At 41.3% G+C, this 16,404-nt stretch overlaps 1 protein-coding gene across 1 annotated transcript in view; it reads right to left on the bottom strand.

The window, feature by feature from the left end:
• Positions 1-16,404, bottom strand: part of LMNB1 (lamin B1) — a 57,296-nt gene that overhangs the window by 1,122 nt on the left and 39,770 nt on the right. Inside the window, exons 6-10 of the mRNA XM_019835509.3 lie at positions 15,250-15,470; positions 13,670-13,895; positions 11,888-11,992; positions 7,750-7,869; positions 2,510-2,617 (exon numbers count right to left, since the gene is read on the bottom strand). Coding sequence (XP_019691068.2) covers positions 2,510-2,617; positions 7,750-7,869; positions 11,888-11,992; positions 13,670-13,895; positions 15,250-15,470 — 780 coding nt within the window. The remainder of the gene's footprint in view (positions 1-2,509; positions 2,618-7,749; positions 7,870-11,887; positions 11,993-13,669; positions 13,896-15,249; positions 15,471-16,404) is intronic.

Raw genomic sequence — 16,404 nt, 5'->3', positions numbered from 1 at the left:
AGTCACTATTCAATAAAGAACCTTCTTTTCTAACCGGAAACAGGAGGTCAGCAGGCTCCATTGTGAACAACCACATCATGGAGCCCAGCTGGCTGGGTCCTCTGCTTGCACATCCCAAAGCACAGGCTCCGGCATCATCCTCAGACGTGAAGTCAACATGGCTCTCTCTGTTCTTGTCTTTCACCACGCACTAATTCCTTAAAACCACACAGTCGGACCTGTCACTCACCACCAGACTTGGCTGAAATTGGTTTCTTGAAGGCCACCAAAAAAACCTTATCAATTCGAAAGGCCACTGGACCCATTCTCTAATGAGAATTTAAAATATCTACCCTTCCATCTTCCCTCTTTTAAAACTTGACATCATTATCTACTCTGATCACCAAAGCTAAACGCCTCACCCATCTGCCTTCTTCTCCTTCTCTCCCCTCTCAAGTTCAGTCACTAGGTCTTAATGAACCTCCATTCACAGTCCCTCAGTGTCTCTCTAATCTCCCTTCTGGAGTCAACTGCAGATTAGTATTAGCATCTGCTTGGCTCCAACGTGTGCAGAAGCTCTCTGCCCAGGCAGCCCAGACTGCACACTTACCACCAAAGCTTCCCATTTCATCTACGTATGACGTGTATCCTACGATACAACTGGACAGATACACCTAACACTGACATCCTGACACGTCCTTTGTGGTGAACAGAAGATCACCGCAGGTTCTCTGCCTCACTCCTCCCCATCAGAGCTGAGGACTATTTGCCCTTGCCTACGGCTGAAGATGGCCTACAGACTCACTTTGTCTAAGAGAATATGGGCCTAGCCTTTAAGAGATCTGGTGCTCTCTTTCTCCCCCTTATGGAAGCCAGCTGCCATGTTATAAACAAGAGTTCAGCTAAACTACCAAAAGATAAAACAACGTGGGGGCGCCTGGGTGGCTCAGTTTGTTAAGTGTCCGACTCTTGGTTTCAGCTCAGGTCATGCATGATCTCACGGTTTCGTGGGTTTAAGCCCCGCATCAGGCTCTGTGCTGACAATGTGGAGTCTGCTTGGGATTCTGTCTCCCGCTCTCTCTGCCCCTCCCCAACTCACATTATCTCAGTCTCTCCCAAAATAAATAAATACTTAAAAAAAAAAAAAAAAAAAAGATAAAGCAACATGGAGAGAAACAAGGAGAACATTCCAGCCCCAGCCAAGATCCCAGCTGAATACAACTGTGTCATTAACTTTCTCTCCATCACATGGAGCAAAAGACTTGCCCAGCTGAGCCCAGTCAAACCACAGAATCAAGGCAAGTAAGAAACACTTGTTCTAAGTCACTTATGTTTTGGGGTGTATGTTAATGCAGCCAACAGGTAATGCAAACACCACTGTGGGTTTATTTGGGTGTATTTGGGTCTTCTGATACCCAAATAACTGCCCAACTTTCAAATTACTGGATAAGCATATTTCCCAGGGATCTTCTCAACAATTCTGGTGGCCTAGACAGTCTTCTCCAGCATCCGACCTGCTACAAATCATACTCTGAGCCACTTCTCTGCCACCTTGAGAGATCTCTTACATTGTTATTTTACTTCCACTCATTATAATGCTTCCCACTGGGGGCAGGAAATGGATCTTGTCCTGGTTTCTTGTGAAAGTTAAGGCTAAAGTAGCTGTTCTTGAACAGTCCTCCAAAATGTATTAGGAAGTATCCCAAAGTTCGTTCTACCTCATACAACCCCCATCACGTGGTTCTCAACCCTGGGGGTTAACCACCTAAGAGAATGTTTATTCGGAGTAGGACTGGGGCCAATGAAGCAAAATGAACCGACTTATAAAGCTGGAAACATAGAAACAAAGTCTTATAAGGATAAGGGTAGGAATTTTGATTAATCACCTGACTCAAACAGCTTGAGACTATAAACTGAAGGCTTATTACTTATTAATAATTCCAATTTAATTAATTAAAATCAAATTTGGAGTTTATTTCAAGGGCTCTCAAAAGCCCAAGCATCAGCTAAAATCTATCTTATAATTAGATGATTTGGAATTTAATATAGTTTAACCGACTGAGCCATCCAGGCGCCCCTTGGAATTTAATATAGCAAGAATTTTTGTTTCCCACTGCAGTAGAATATTACTCTGGCTTTTTTAAGTTTATATGCAGATACTCTAATTAGTGATCTAAAATAAACCTCTATCACAGAACTCTCCAGTAAATAATTTTGAGCATGCATTCCAACCCATATATATTTATTTATAAGTGATACACAACATGTCCTGCATATTATGTACATTATGAAATATGATAAAAACTGAAATTGGATATAAGGAGAAAAAAATTGTTTTAAAGAAGTGCTATCATTTTCTTCTAACACTGTCTAATGTACTATCTTGAATGTCCCCTCGGGAAAAACAAACCCCAGGAGGCAAATCACTCATCTGGTTCAAGTAATAGGGAAAAAGACCAAATCCACTGCTGATTTTGGTTTCTGTGTAATTCTTTCAATAAAATTTTAAATAAATATATTAAAGTGATACCTGCTGGTGGAAAATCTCTTCCTCAACAACCACTTCAGGTGCCGCTTCCTCCTCCTCCTCTTCTTCAGGTATGGTTGTTTTAAAGACTGTACTTCTTTGAGCAACCTCCTGAAAACAAGAGTAACTTTTAAGTCAACGTCATAACTATCGCAAAGGCAGTTGGGGAGAGGGAACTTATCTTTGCTTAACTTTTAGAAACAGCACCTTTCCTGCATCAGGGATTATTTTCTAAAAAAGAAGAAAGTGCTTCATCAATAGCTTTAGCTAGTGAACAGGATATTTTACACGACTAGTAGCAGTTGTTAGATTTTCAATATTCCCCACAGAGGAGCTACCGGTATCCAATTTGAAATACCGGCTGCAAAGATTCCAATGCTTCTGATCCCATTCGCTTACTAAGAACTCTGTGAACAATCTGGCACACGAGACTCTTTGTAACACTCAACCTGAATGCAGCTTCAAGGTCCTGGCTCCTCACAAAAAGAAGGCACTGAAGAAACTCTGAATTAAATGAAGCTGAAGGCCAAATGCTGTGATCGCAGGCAACACGGTGGCAACAGTCCACCTTCAACAACTTTCCTCTCAGGAAATGGAACCAAGACAGATGAGCGCCATTTACTAATAACACACCAGTGAAGCTCCAATGTATTCTGCACAGAAAATAGTTTCATCATTCACCGTTTCCATTTTCTCCTGAAAGGCACCAGTACAGATGCCTCTCCTGTGGAGAACGCTGACTTGCACAGCACAGCAGTATGTGTGTGTAAGCAAGAGGCTGACCTGACGATCTGGCAGCAAGTAAATGAGTGTCCTACAGCCTGCTGCAGAGCATCTCATTTTATTCTGTACCAAGTCCTAAGGTCACTCAAGAAGGATAACTCCACAGACAAAGATGCTAAAATTCCGTCAGTAAAAGCTTATCTGGAATTTAACACACAACCAGCTCGTTTAAAATAGCAGAGAAAGAAAACCAAAGAAGGTTGTCTTACAAATCAGAGTTCAACTTTAAATTTATGTCCAGGGATATATCTCATAAATGAAGCAAGGTAGTACACTAGTGTTTTGTGGGGAATTTTGATTACGTTACACGGCCAAGGAAGACAGAGAGTGAGAGTCTCAGCTGGAAACTTCAACTCTGTGAGGTCAGTCAGTGCTCAGGTACACGAACAGCCACTTCACAAACATTAGCGTGCTCTGACCAAATCAGCACTAACAAAAAAGCATGTGAGCCTTACATCAATTATAATTCTTTGAAGTCAGGTATCAATTGGGGGATGGCGGCATACAAAATAGAAGAAGAATTCTCAAAAAGTGCTCAGAGTACCCAGCCTTCCACAATTCATCCTAAAACGAGGCAAGAAAAGTCAAAGAAACCCTGCTACAGAATTCTCACATTCCAGCTCAGGCAGCACGTGACAAACATATACACCTCATCTTGCAAACATTCTTAAAGCATGTGACGTTATTTTCCTCAAATGTGAAACTCCGTAAGCAGGAACTTGCCCAACTAAGTTAATTATAAGTTAATTCACCTGAACTACTTTTTATTTTTATTTTTTTTATTTAAAAAAAATTTTTTTTAACATTTACTGATTTTTGAGACAGAGAGAGACAGAGCATGAACAGGGGTGGGTCAGAGAGAGAGAGGGAGACACAGAATATGAAACAGGCTCCAGGCTCTGAGTTGTCAGCACAGAGCCTGATGCAGGGCTCGAACCCACGAACTGTGAGATCATGACATGAGCCGAAGTTGGACGCTTAACCGACTGAGCCACCCAGGCGCCCCTGAACTACTTTTTAAAAATGTTTATTTTTAGGGAGAGAATGAGAGAGGATGGGCATGAGCACATGTGGGAGAGGGGCCGAGAGAGAGGGAGAGACAGAATCCTAACCAGGCTCTGCACTCTCGGCACAGAGCTCAATGCGGGGCTCAATCTCACGAACCCATGAGATCATGACCTGAGCGGAAATCAAGAGCTAGACACTTAACTGAGCCACCCAGGTGCCCCTCACGTGAACTACTTTTTTTTTTTTAATGTTTTATTATTTATTTTTGAGAGAGAGAGACAGAGCATGAGCAGGGGAGGGACAGAGAGAGGGAGACACAGAATCCAAAGCAGGCTCCAAGGCTCTGAGCTGTCACTGACACAGGGCTCAACCCCACGAATTGTGAGATCATGACCTGAGTTGAAGTTGGACGCTTAACCAACTGAGACACCCAGGTGCCCCTTTAGTTATTTTTAATATAAGCCTGCTGTTAAGCACCTTTCATGTGATGACATTTAAAAACCAAATAATCCAATGCAGAAGGCCTGTATAGAAAATCAGTGTACTAAATAATGTCTAAAAATTGATAGAAAAATCATAAAACACATTTAGAACCAAAAATCGTTGGAAGGGTTGGGCCCAGGAAATTATTAGTCAAGGCGCTAATAAGTGTCTTTATCCAAAAAGTTCCTCTCATCCAACCCTATCAAGTGCCCTGAAAGACACATATAAATGGCCTCTCTGTAAAACGTATTAGGAGTCTGTCCCTGTTAAGCCTTGCACGCACAAAGGTACACTATTCAGGCATGCACTGAAGCCAGCCAGTACCAGCTGATGCGCTCACCTCTGCCAACTGTGCTCAGTCATGACATGCGGATATGCTGGAAACACCACAGTGACAGTATGGGATATCCACAGCACAGAAATCAGCAAATGTTACAGGGCTGTTTTTCGATGGAGGAGCTGTTAAACTATGGTATCTCTGTACAGACAAGCAATCATTCACATATATAAAAGCTTCAGTTAGGACTATATTCCAGAAGGTAGAGACTTTTATTTCTTATTTCCCTCACAGAAGAACATTTTAGCATGTCAACACTTGGGTGTTTTTAATCATCTAGCACCTCCTCCCTCCTTTCTCAGTGAGAGTCCCCAGTTTCACCTGGGTACCCATCTCTCCTGTGGAGATGGGACAAATGAGTCACAAGGAGCAGAGGGGATCAAGCTGCTAGAGAGAGAATACTCAAGCTCTGTCCTCCTGACTCCAGGAACCGGGTTAGAAGGGAGCCTGTGAGCCATGCTGGTACGAGGAGAGTAAAGCCCAAGATGGGAATGTCACAGGGAAAGAGGCTCTTTCCCACAAAAAGCCAACCTGGAATGATGCACTTCCAGGAACTCCAGCACCCATCCCACATCAACCACAGAGACGCTCAGCAAACAGACAAAGAAGATCCTTGGTGACAGTGAGTGAACTCCTGGATCAAGTCCACTACTGCTGGATTTCTGGGTGTGTGAGCCCAGATATTCCCAGGAGGGTTGGTTTAAGTGGGTTTTCTGACATTTCCAATGCCTCAGGCAAGAAGAAAATATATGTAAAAAAATAAACTGACTTATGCCAATTACCTACAAACTTACAGAAAAATGGTCTTTATGGTAGTGATTATGGATTGTTGCAAATATGGTCTGGAATTTACTAATAAACACGGTTTCAGAATTAACGACTAAATACCAAATTTACTTGGCTGGCAACCGCAAAAATAGAAACTGTATTCATCCTATTTTCCTCATTTGACAAAAGTCACTTTAAATACAGCCTAGCAAGCAGAAGACAGAAGTCTGTTAAAAGAACAAAACCGACCAAGCAAATAATCTAATATTCAATGGTTTAAGTTCAGAGAAACCAAAGCTTCAGTCAGCTTTATCGAAACGTCACTGTAATACCACCTTCAAGCCTGACCCCAGTCACGGGATCTGCTTTGTTCACATGTCACTCTATCTTGTGGGCTTTAAACTGCTACATTCCAAATACCTTCCCATAAGACCACTTCTAACTAGATAGGCTTTCACAAATGGTACACAGGTGATGACTGGATTTCCATGGTTCACAAAAGCCCATCTCATCTGCCAGGGCCCCTTCTAACGGTGCTTTTCAACCTGAGCAAATCGCCACTTTCGGCAACACTGTGAGAGTGTCAAGTGTGCTGCCCACATCAGGTGTCGGGGGAATGCAGCACTTGGGTGGCGGCCCCAGCGACCCTGGGAAAGTTTCCAAAGTGCTGATGGCAAGAAGCCTCTTCTTTCTCCTGCGGAGAAGATCCAACACCTTGAAGATGGAGTAAGCAACAGCAAGTGTCAACTACGCCCCCACCGGAGAGGCTAGCCAAGGACCTGGAGGGGAAATCTTCACGCGTGCCCTGAAATCTCATACGACCGTACTGAGGTCTACGGTGAATCAGAACCACTCAGTCTGAGATCAAGGGCACTCTTCATCCAGCAGACCGTGAATTCATGTGAAAAGCGGTCCCAACACCAGCGCATGTGTGCAGTGAGAGACAGACAGGAAGGTGGCACGGCACGGGGCTCCTGATGCAAACACCCCACACCCACATTGCAAACGTGTTACTTTATTTCTCTGAACTCAAGGGAAGGCCCACGTTTAATTAAAATTTTTTTATCCAGTAAATTCTTACTGAAATATGTGCCAAGAAAATTCACCGTAGGTCCTCACCCTCAATGTGCTGTGCTGATTACTGTAATGAGACAGGCCAACCAGACAAGCCCCGTACAGGTGAGAGGTCTGCACTCGGCATTACAGCGGCGGAGAAGGAAGCCCTAAGGGGCTGCTGCGAGTTGGCCTGCAACCGCTCCTTCCTCCGCAGACTCCCACTTCTTGAGTGGGAGTGCACGTGCACATATGGTAGGGGTGTCTTTACCTGACAGCACGGGTAGGTAAGGTTCTTTGATAAGAATCTAGGACAGACATGTTAAAAATAGAAATATCAAGCAGATGTACACTCCACAGTCTTCAAACTCACAGTTTCACAAACACTCTGAGCTAGCAACAAGGTGAAAACATAAGCAGTCACCAGAGGCCAGATGCTGTTGCAAGCATTTCCCAACGATTATCTCATTTATATTGTATTCCTCCTATTAATACCATCACAATTATATTACTTGTCTTTATCATCTCCACTGTAAAATGAGAAGACTAAAGTAAAGGAACTTGCCGAAAGTCACAAAGCCAGTGGCAGTGGAGACAGAACTACTGTCCTGTATGTTCAGAGTCCACAATACATTCCTACTTCACTCCTAAAATCTGAAGTCAGCTTCACTTGGATTTACTGAGCGGCCTTGGTCTGGTGTAAGCAATCAACTACTTCCCATTTCAATGTGATTTCTGAAGAGAAATCGTCTTGCACAATGAACTTTCAAGGGGAACATACAGTGTGGTAGTGCTGACAAAATGGCCTTACCTCTCCCTGAGAATTTTTCAATATCACCTTCACATCTTCACCAGTGCCCCAAGAGTTCTGGTTCTTCCAGATGAGGTCAGTGGGAGGACTGGCTGTGACGCCAGCATTTGCAGCCCAAATCTAGAAAAGAGAAAGGACATGAGTCGATCCAGATCCCAGCTCTCCCACATCCCAACGACAGCAAAATAACCAAGAGACTTGGATACTTTATAAGAGAACGGATTCTAACTCTCAGAACTGAGTCCCAGGTTCAGAGACCTGCTGTATGACTAGCTGTGCATCCAGGAGAACCTTTCTAGGCCTCGGCTTCCCCAACCGATAAATGTGAATGGTGATGCACAGGGATCTGAGGGGACGTTGTCCATATTCACCTCCTACCCCTCAACATGTCAGCTGAATGTGTGCAAGTGACCTTACTCTCATTAGGCATGAAATGACAGAAGTGAAACCTGGAACGCATGGGATTACTCTACCCGCACAGAGGGGCTGGCTCACTCGGCAAAGCTCAGCTCTCACTGTCGCTACTGTTACTCTATGGGTTTTATGGGCCATTCTTCCGGGGTGGAGCCCTCTGACCAGCTCCAATAGTAGCCTCCAGCTGCCTAGAGCAGGAAGTTAAGAGATACCGCTAACTTCTCTCAAAACTTCTGCAGCAGAGAGCCCACCTAGAATATTCTAATATAAACTAGTAGGTCTCCAACTAGGGGCTCTGTCACAATACGTCAGGAGTGTCTGATACTGAACTCCGAAAAGAAAACAGGAAAGGAACAAATCACCCATTACTCACTGATAAACAGGAATGCTACTGAAATAGGCAAAACCAAAAAAATTACATTTCCCTCCTAATAAGCATGGAAATTCTGCCATATTTTTAATGTATTTTATAGGCAAAAGAGTATTGGTAGAGTGGAGAAAATGTGAGTCAAAAACTCTGGCTCTGAGCCAGGGACAAATCACTCCAGCTCCACAACCTCCATCTGTAGGGACACGACCACCAATCTTGATGCTTCTGAAAGAGTATATGAAAATAGAGGGGCGCCTGGGTGGCACAGTCGGTTAAGCGTCTGACTTCAGCCAGGTCATGATCTTGCGGTCTGTGAGTTCGAGCCCCGCGTCAGACTCTGGGCTGATGGCTCAGAGCCTGGAGCCTGTTTCCGATTCTGTGTCTCCCTCTCTCTCTGCCCCTCCCCCGTTCATGCTCTGTCTCTCTCTGTCCCAAAACTAAATAAATGTTGAAATAAATAAATAAATAAATAAATAAAATAAAATGCATCTATTGTTTAAAAAAAGAAAAAAAAGAGTGTATGAAAATATAAAGGAAAGTCTTACACCCCATAAATTATTTTACAATATAAATGGCTACATGATGGCAAAATGAAGACTGGAGATCATACAGGCAGACATCTTTTTAAATGGGGAGGAAAATCTATGAATTACTAACTACGAGGGAGCCCATCCTCTGTAGATGCTCACCTGAAGCTTCAAGATCTTTCGTCAGCATTATAGCTGGAAACTGACAAGGAGCATTTACTGGGGTAAAACAAAAAATGAACTGGAACTAGGCTGTCAGGTTTGTGGAATGTTAATGTTTTCCTCGATTCAAGCAAGACATTTTCACTAGTCCATATGGAATCATATAGTTGGTTTAGTGTTGTTAATAATCACAAAATGTCAGTAACCTTACTGGGTAATTTAATCTACATCTAAAATGTCCCAGAGTCTAGGGTGCTTGGGTGGCTCAGTCAGTCAGGTGTCCGACTTCAGCTCAGGTCATGATCTCATGGCTTGTGAGTTCGAGCCCCGTGTTGGGCTCTGTGCTGACAGCTCAGAACCTGGATCCTGCTTCAGATTCTGTGTCTCTCCCGTTCTCTGTCCCCCCCATGCTTATGTTCTGTCTCTGCCTCTCAATAATAAATAAAAGTTAAAAAAAAAAAAATTAAACATCCCAGAGTCATCCTGTTCCATGTGCTAGCCATATGTGGTTTCTGAACATTTGAAATGTGGCTGGTCAAAATGGAGATGTACTGTGAGGACAGCTGTAAGTTTGAACACATAGTTTAAAAAAAAAAAAAGGTAGGGGCGCCTGGGTGGCTCAGTCGGTTGAGCGTCCGACTTCAGCTCAGGTCATGATCTCGCAGTCCGTGAGTTCGAGCCCTGCGTCAGACCTCTGTGCTGACAGCTCAGAGCCTGGAGCCTATTTCAGATTCTGTGTCTCCCTCTCTCTCTCTGCCCCTCCCCGGTTCATGCTCTGTCTCTCTCTGTCTCAAAAATAAATAAACGTTAAAAAACAATAAAAAATAAAAAAATAAATTCTAAAAAAAAAAGGTAAAATATCTGACTTAATAATTTTTTATACTGATCACATGTTGAAAGAATAGTATTCTGGATATAGTGGATTATATAAAATATAACACTGAAGTTAATTTCACATCTTTTTTACTTTGATGTGGCTACAAGAAAATTTTAAATTAAGTACTTCTTTCTTTGTGTTCTAGAGCTTTAAATTAATCTTTGCTATTGTCTAGTACAATTTTACAGGAAGATTACTTATCACTACCATGTTCCAAAGAGCTTCTTATCATATTTAAGGCTAGCTACTTAAAAAAAAAAAAAAAATCACATTATTTTATATGATAATTGAGCTCCACTAGACCTATAGTATATTTATCTATTTGGTCCCTGAGGAACTATATCTAATGGAAAAAGCCTATGATTGGCATAATGGTTTCACATTACTTTACAGAGACAGAGAGCACACTCAATTCTGAAATCTTCTGAATTAAAATGTCAGATTCTCTCCACCACATTATGCAACCTCCAAAAGACATGTAAGAGGACTGAACAATTTTCTCTCACTATAGTAATGACTAATGAGAAGAAAAGATAGTGTGGTTAGAATATTTGTTTCCATTTTTTACCCATTATTACAAAATTAGCATCTCATATTTTCCCAATGTGGTATCAAGCTCTAGGACACTTTTTAAAAGAAAAGTCCTAACTAGTTTGAGCCTCTGATCTTAAACACTAAATGTGTATCAATCATAAATTTAAAAATATGTGTTTAGTATTTTTAAAAGAAATTGGTAAAAGTTACTTCTCTATCCTTCAAGAACGAAAATATGAACCATTTTCACATCTTTATCAAAGTTAACAATTTACAAAATCTACTAAGAAAAAAAGAAATTTTGTGTTTGCTCAATGATGCTACTTCTATAGAAAGTATGCTAATGACATTTAGTAACTATTAAAGATGTGATGTTTCAGAGCACAGCCAACGGTCAGTGAACCACTTAGAACTCAAAATACAGAGTGACACAAAAAGCCCATCTCTCTGCAAATCTAGAAATGTAAACACTATGTATGTAAAAACCACGTTACCCTCGCTAAATTATGTTTAAAAAAGTGATTCTGGGGGCACCTAGGTGGTTCAGTCAGTTAAGCGTCTGACTCTTGGTTTCAGCTCAGGTCATGACTTCATAGTTTGCGAGCTCGAGCCCATGTCGGGCTCCGTGCTGACAGCGCAGAGCCTGTTTGGGATTCTCTGTCTCCCTCCCTCTGCCACTCACATGCGTACACGCTCTTTTTCTCTCCCTCTCTCTAAGTAAATAAACTTCAAAAAAAAAAGTGATTCTTTCTAGGATCTATCACTTAATGACTATTGTTCAAACCACAGGTCTCTAATCCAACACCAGAGATGGTGACTAAGGGTGAGGTGGGTCCTGGACACCAAAGCACTACCCAAATGATGCTGAAGGTCAGTCACCCAAGGCAGACAACTGTCATTTTAAGGCATACCTTAGCATTAAAAGATTATCCTAATAGTTCTTTATGCTAAGCAGTATCTCCTGAATCAGACTGGCTACAATAATGTCAAGAGACAGCTGTTTTATATCTACTGGAGTAGACAAAATAAAGATTATTCACAGGTCAATACTTTCACTTTTAATAGTCAATTACCACTCTCAATAAAATAGGATTTTAAAAATCTTTAATAGTACTTGTAATTCCCTAATAATGTCAAAGATGTTTTAATGCCCACTTCTAAAATGCTTCCCTTGAAGCCAAAAATTTTCTTGAATTACTTTAACTGTTAGTTAAGACACTGAAGTTAAATTAAATGATGATTAAATTCACTTACTGTAACAGTCTGGCCTGCCTTCAGCACATATCTTGAGGTATATTTATAACTGACTGATGTGTCTCCAATTTTTCTGATCATTTCCCAGCCTCCCATTGGCTGATCCTATTCACAAAAAGAATAAAACAAGGTCACATGAAATATACAGAAAGCGATAGATAACCATATAAATGAACTTACACAGGCAGTTAAACTAAGAAGGCTCTATGGGAGTCTTCCTAGGAATCTATTTTCCTACTACAAAAAGAAAACATGGTTTTGTCATTTAGCAGAGCAGTAACTTCAATAGTGCTACAGTTTTAATATTAAGGTACTTTATTTTAAAGAAGACAAAACTGGAATAAAAGGAATGTGAACCAAACTAAATGGTTCATAGTCACTGCTAGATCAGGTGGGTCTTTGAAATTTACAACACAATCTAGCGGTCATAATCACGATCATAAACATCTAACATTTGATTAATTTAAGCTTTAAAAAAATACAGACACATAAAAACAGATGGAAGAAAATGTGTCCTTTATCTTTTGCACCTATACCACTTCTGCCCACATGTAACTCCCTTACCTCAAAGCATGAGGGGCTGAAAAAGGGTCAGTGATGCAATGAGCCAGTCCCAAGTGAGGTCTATCACCGCAGGCCCCCAAGCTACCCAGGGCTGCCTGACACCCGAGAAAAGGTGCAGGGTATTTAAAGCAATTAGCTGGACTGATCTATATCCATCTCTAACTCAAAGCCAGGAATAAACCAGGCTGAAAGCCAGCTGTAGAATAACTCAACACAGGGCTATTAGGCCTTTTGAAAAACAGCCAAACTACAATAATGGAGCAGCAGAGGCTACTCTTTTTCTTCAGGTTTTAAAGTCGTGACTAAGAGGGCACAGAGCCTGTTCTCTTTTAGTATGTGAACTACTAGCTTTCCTTTGCCCATCCAAATTATGTATTCATACACACACACACACACACACACACACACACACACACACACACACACACAAGGCAGCTTCAATAGCTCTGGTGAGAAAAGGAGTGGTTTTCACGAACAACATTTGACAAATCCTAAACAATGCTTCAGGAAGTGACATTCATCCCACTGCACCCCCCATGGAACCCCCAGGCCTGCCATCCAGCATCATCGCACATACCCCTGCATGGCCTCCAGCTCCATGATGCCTAGCCAGGAAGGAACTTCACTTCTGAGCTCTCAAAAACCCCAGCTCAAAACCTCACAATTCCCTGCTATGAATATTTTGTCTAACTTTTAAACAAATAATTTCAAGATAGGGCTCCATACAATTCTTCATATAAATTATATCATGAGTTTTTATTCATTTATTCATTTAAAGAGCAAAATACTCCCTGCATATATCTGACTCTAGCCTCACATTTCCTTCCTTTTCTGATGTTAACGGCTGTGAAAAAATATCTCCCATTTTCACACTCCCACTCCAACTTTTCCACCAATCTGGCTAGGGAAGGGTGTAACAACAACTCATCCTTAGGAAGGCCACTGTGACAGAATGGCCAAGTGTGACAAAAAGCTGTGGCTCTGTACAGAAAGGCTAAGGAAGGACATCTTTAAATCACTAAGTGTACCCTCTCCTCTTCCTCCTCCTATTTCAATGTGTATTTTACTTCGTGAATTTAAGTAAAAAATAGAGGAGGGCAACTCTTATTCTGTGAAGACTACTGAATCCAAATAAAGGCTGAGGAATTATTAGCAATGCAAAATAGTCTACCAATCAGCAAAGCCTTCCTAGAAAAAAAGGGGGAATCTGTTTTTCACCTGTTCAGAAGTGTTCTTCAAGCGGATAAATTTCCCATCAACATCGATCTCTTCAATGCAGACATTGCCAGTGGCCGAGGCGGAATGAGAGATGCTGACGCTACTGCTCGCCTCAGACTCTTCTACGTCAACTCTCTTCCGCTTCCCTCTGGTCGTGCGCACGCTCCTACTTGAGGATGCTCGGGACACTGTCACACGAGAAGAAGGGCTTGGAGAGAGCTTCAATCTACAGGGGAAAAATAATCCATTTATGAGACAATTATGCACTTCCAACTTTAGTAAAAACGGTATTAATATCCTGCACATGCATTTCTAAAGCAAAACATCACTGAAGATCTGCTGAACAAGGCTGATATACATCTTAACTAAGACAAAAGTCTTTGTGCTAGAGTGCCCACCATAATGTTCTTTAAAAAATAATATCGGAATGTTTTTCCCTAGGAACAGAATGTAATTGTTATGCAGGAAGTCTGGAAAACATGGGGAGAGGAACCAACCCACCTACTACAATGTATGTAACACTGAAACTAAATGGCTTCTCATTCCAAATTTTTTTTTTAACATTTATTTATTTTTGAGAGACAAAGCATGAGCAGGAGATGGGCAGAGAAAGATGGACACACAGAATCCAAAGCAGGCTCCAGGCTCTGAGCTGTCAGCGCAGAGCCCAACGCGGGGCCAGAAGTCACAGTCTGTGAGACCATGACCTGGCCTGAAGTCGGATGTTTAACCGACTGAGCCACCTAGGCGCCCTGGCTTTTTATTCTAAATCAGACACTTAGGCTTTGCAACTTTTTTCTAAGAACAGGTATCAAAGGATTTATACACTAACCATATTTGAAAAATAAGCATAAAGGTCTCTTTCAGCAAATGTAGTATTTTACAACATAATATTTAAAATCTCAAGAAAAAGACTCTGCATCTTGACACAGTCCAGCATTTAAAATAATAGTAACAGGGACATCTGGGTGGCTCAGTTGGTTAGCGTATCCAACTCCTGATTTCAGTTCAGGTCATGATCTCACAGTCACGAGATCCAGCCACATGTCAAGCTCCACACTGGGCATGGAGCCTGCTTAAGATTCTCTCTCCCTAACTGACATATTAATTAACTCTGGGGTGAAAAAAAAAAAAAAATTAACTCTGGGGTGGGAATCTTTTCACAATGTATACATATACCAAATCATCATGTTGTACACTTTCAATATATTGCAATTCTATTTGTCAATTATATCTCAATAAAGCTAAAAAAAATTCCAAAAACAAAAAATCTATCCCCCTTCCTCTGGCCTCTCCCCCACTCGTGCTCGGTTTCTCAAACAATAAAATAAAATAGAATACGATAGATAGAATACAATACAATAAAAAAGACTGCTTGAATATTTTTGTTGTTGAGAGAGATAGATGATCCATTTCTACTTATATCTATACTCCAGTGTTAAAATATGACAGAGAAAATATTTAAGGTTGCCTTAAATGCTAAAATAAAATTTTTGCAAAAGCTCAATCCTATTTACTACTCTTAAATAAAAAGGGGAAGGACAAAAAGTATGGGGCAGAGTGACACCGAAGTTACTTACCTCTCCTCTTCGCCCTCTAAGAGCTTCCTGTAAGCACTGATTTCCATGTCCAGGGCTAACTTTACATCAAGAAGTTGTTCATAATCATTGAGCTGTTGCTGCATCTGATCCCTTATTTCCGCCATCTCTCGCTCTTTGTCAGACAGCATGCGCCTAGAGTTGTCTCTTTCTTTAGCGAGCAAGTCCTCCAACTCTTGAATCCTCTCCAAACATGCTCTAGACTTCAGAGTCAAGGGAACACAATTACTTTCTAGGAATGTTTCAACATTAGCACAAAGCACCTATCTTAAACCATTTCCTGGATGGGAAAACAAATAAAGCTAAAAATTTTCAAAAATAAATAAAATAAATAAAAGATTCTCTCTATCCCTCTTCCTCTGCCCGTCCCCCACTCAGGCTGGCTCTCTCGACACATAAAATAAGAAGACTGCTTGAATATTTTTTGTTAAGATCGATAGATATATGATCTCCCTCTTTCTCAGTCCCTTCCCACTTACATTCTCTATCTCTCAAAATAAGTAAACTTAAAAAAAATTAAAAACCAAAATCTCTCAAATACAAAATACAGCCCTTGGGAAGTTTTGACTTGTAAAAGACTTCAAAAAGAGGTAAATTCTTCAAATGCAGTATGTTATAAACATACATATAATTTTTCGGTATTTGGCCAAATAAAACAAAATTTTTAAAGTTGTGGTTTTAGTAAAAGTCGAGTCTGGCTCCCCTACAAACCTTTTCACTCAAAAGTATAAATTAACAAAAGTAAAGAACAAAAAAAGATAGGAAACTCAGTGGTAAAGAACGAAAAAGGTAGGAAACTCACTGACAAAAAGAAACCTAAGGGAGAAAGTATGCTTTGGAGAACTGCTGGAATTATGCAGAAACCACAGAAGGGGATTCTGGTAATTCCCAGGGACAGTGTCCCTTTAGGACTGCTGCGCTCTCATGATCAGGCAGCATACAAAGACTGTACAATATAGTGTGGTTTGTAAGATACTATTTTAAGCATAAAACTTTGCATTTGGTATTTAAAAAAATTAGGGGCGCCTGGGTGGCGCAGTCGGTTAAGCGTCCGACTTCAGCCAGGTCACGATCTCACGGTCCGTGAGTTCGAGCCCCGCGTCGGGCTCTGGGCTGATGGCTCAGAGCCTGGAGCCT

Source organism: Felis catus, chromosome A1, assembly GCF_018350175.1.
Source record: "Felis catus isolate Fca126 chromosome A1, F.catus_Fca126_mat1.0, whole genome shotgun sequence".
Taxonomy (NCBI): domain Eukaryota; kingdom Metazoa; phylum Chordata; class Mammalia; order Carnivora; family Felidae; genus Felis; species Felis catus.
The sequence above is the reverse complement of the archived record's forward strand: the minus strand, read 5'-3'. Positions and strand labels throughout refer to the sequence as shown.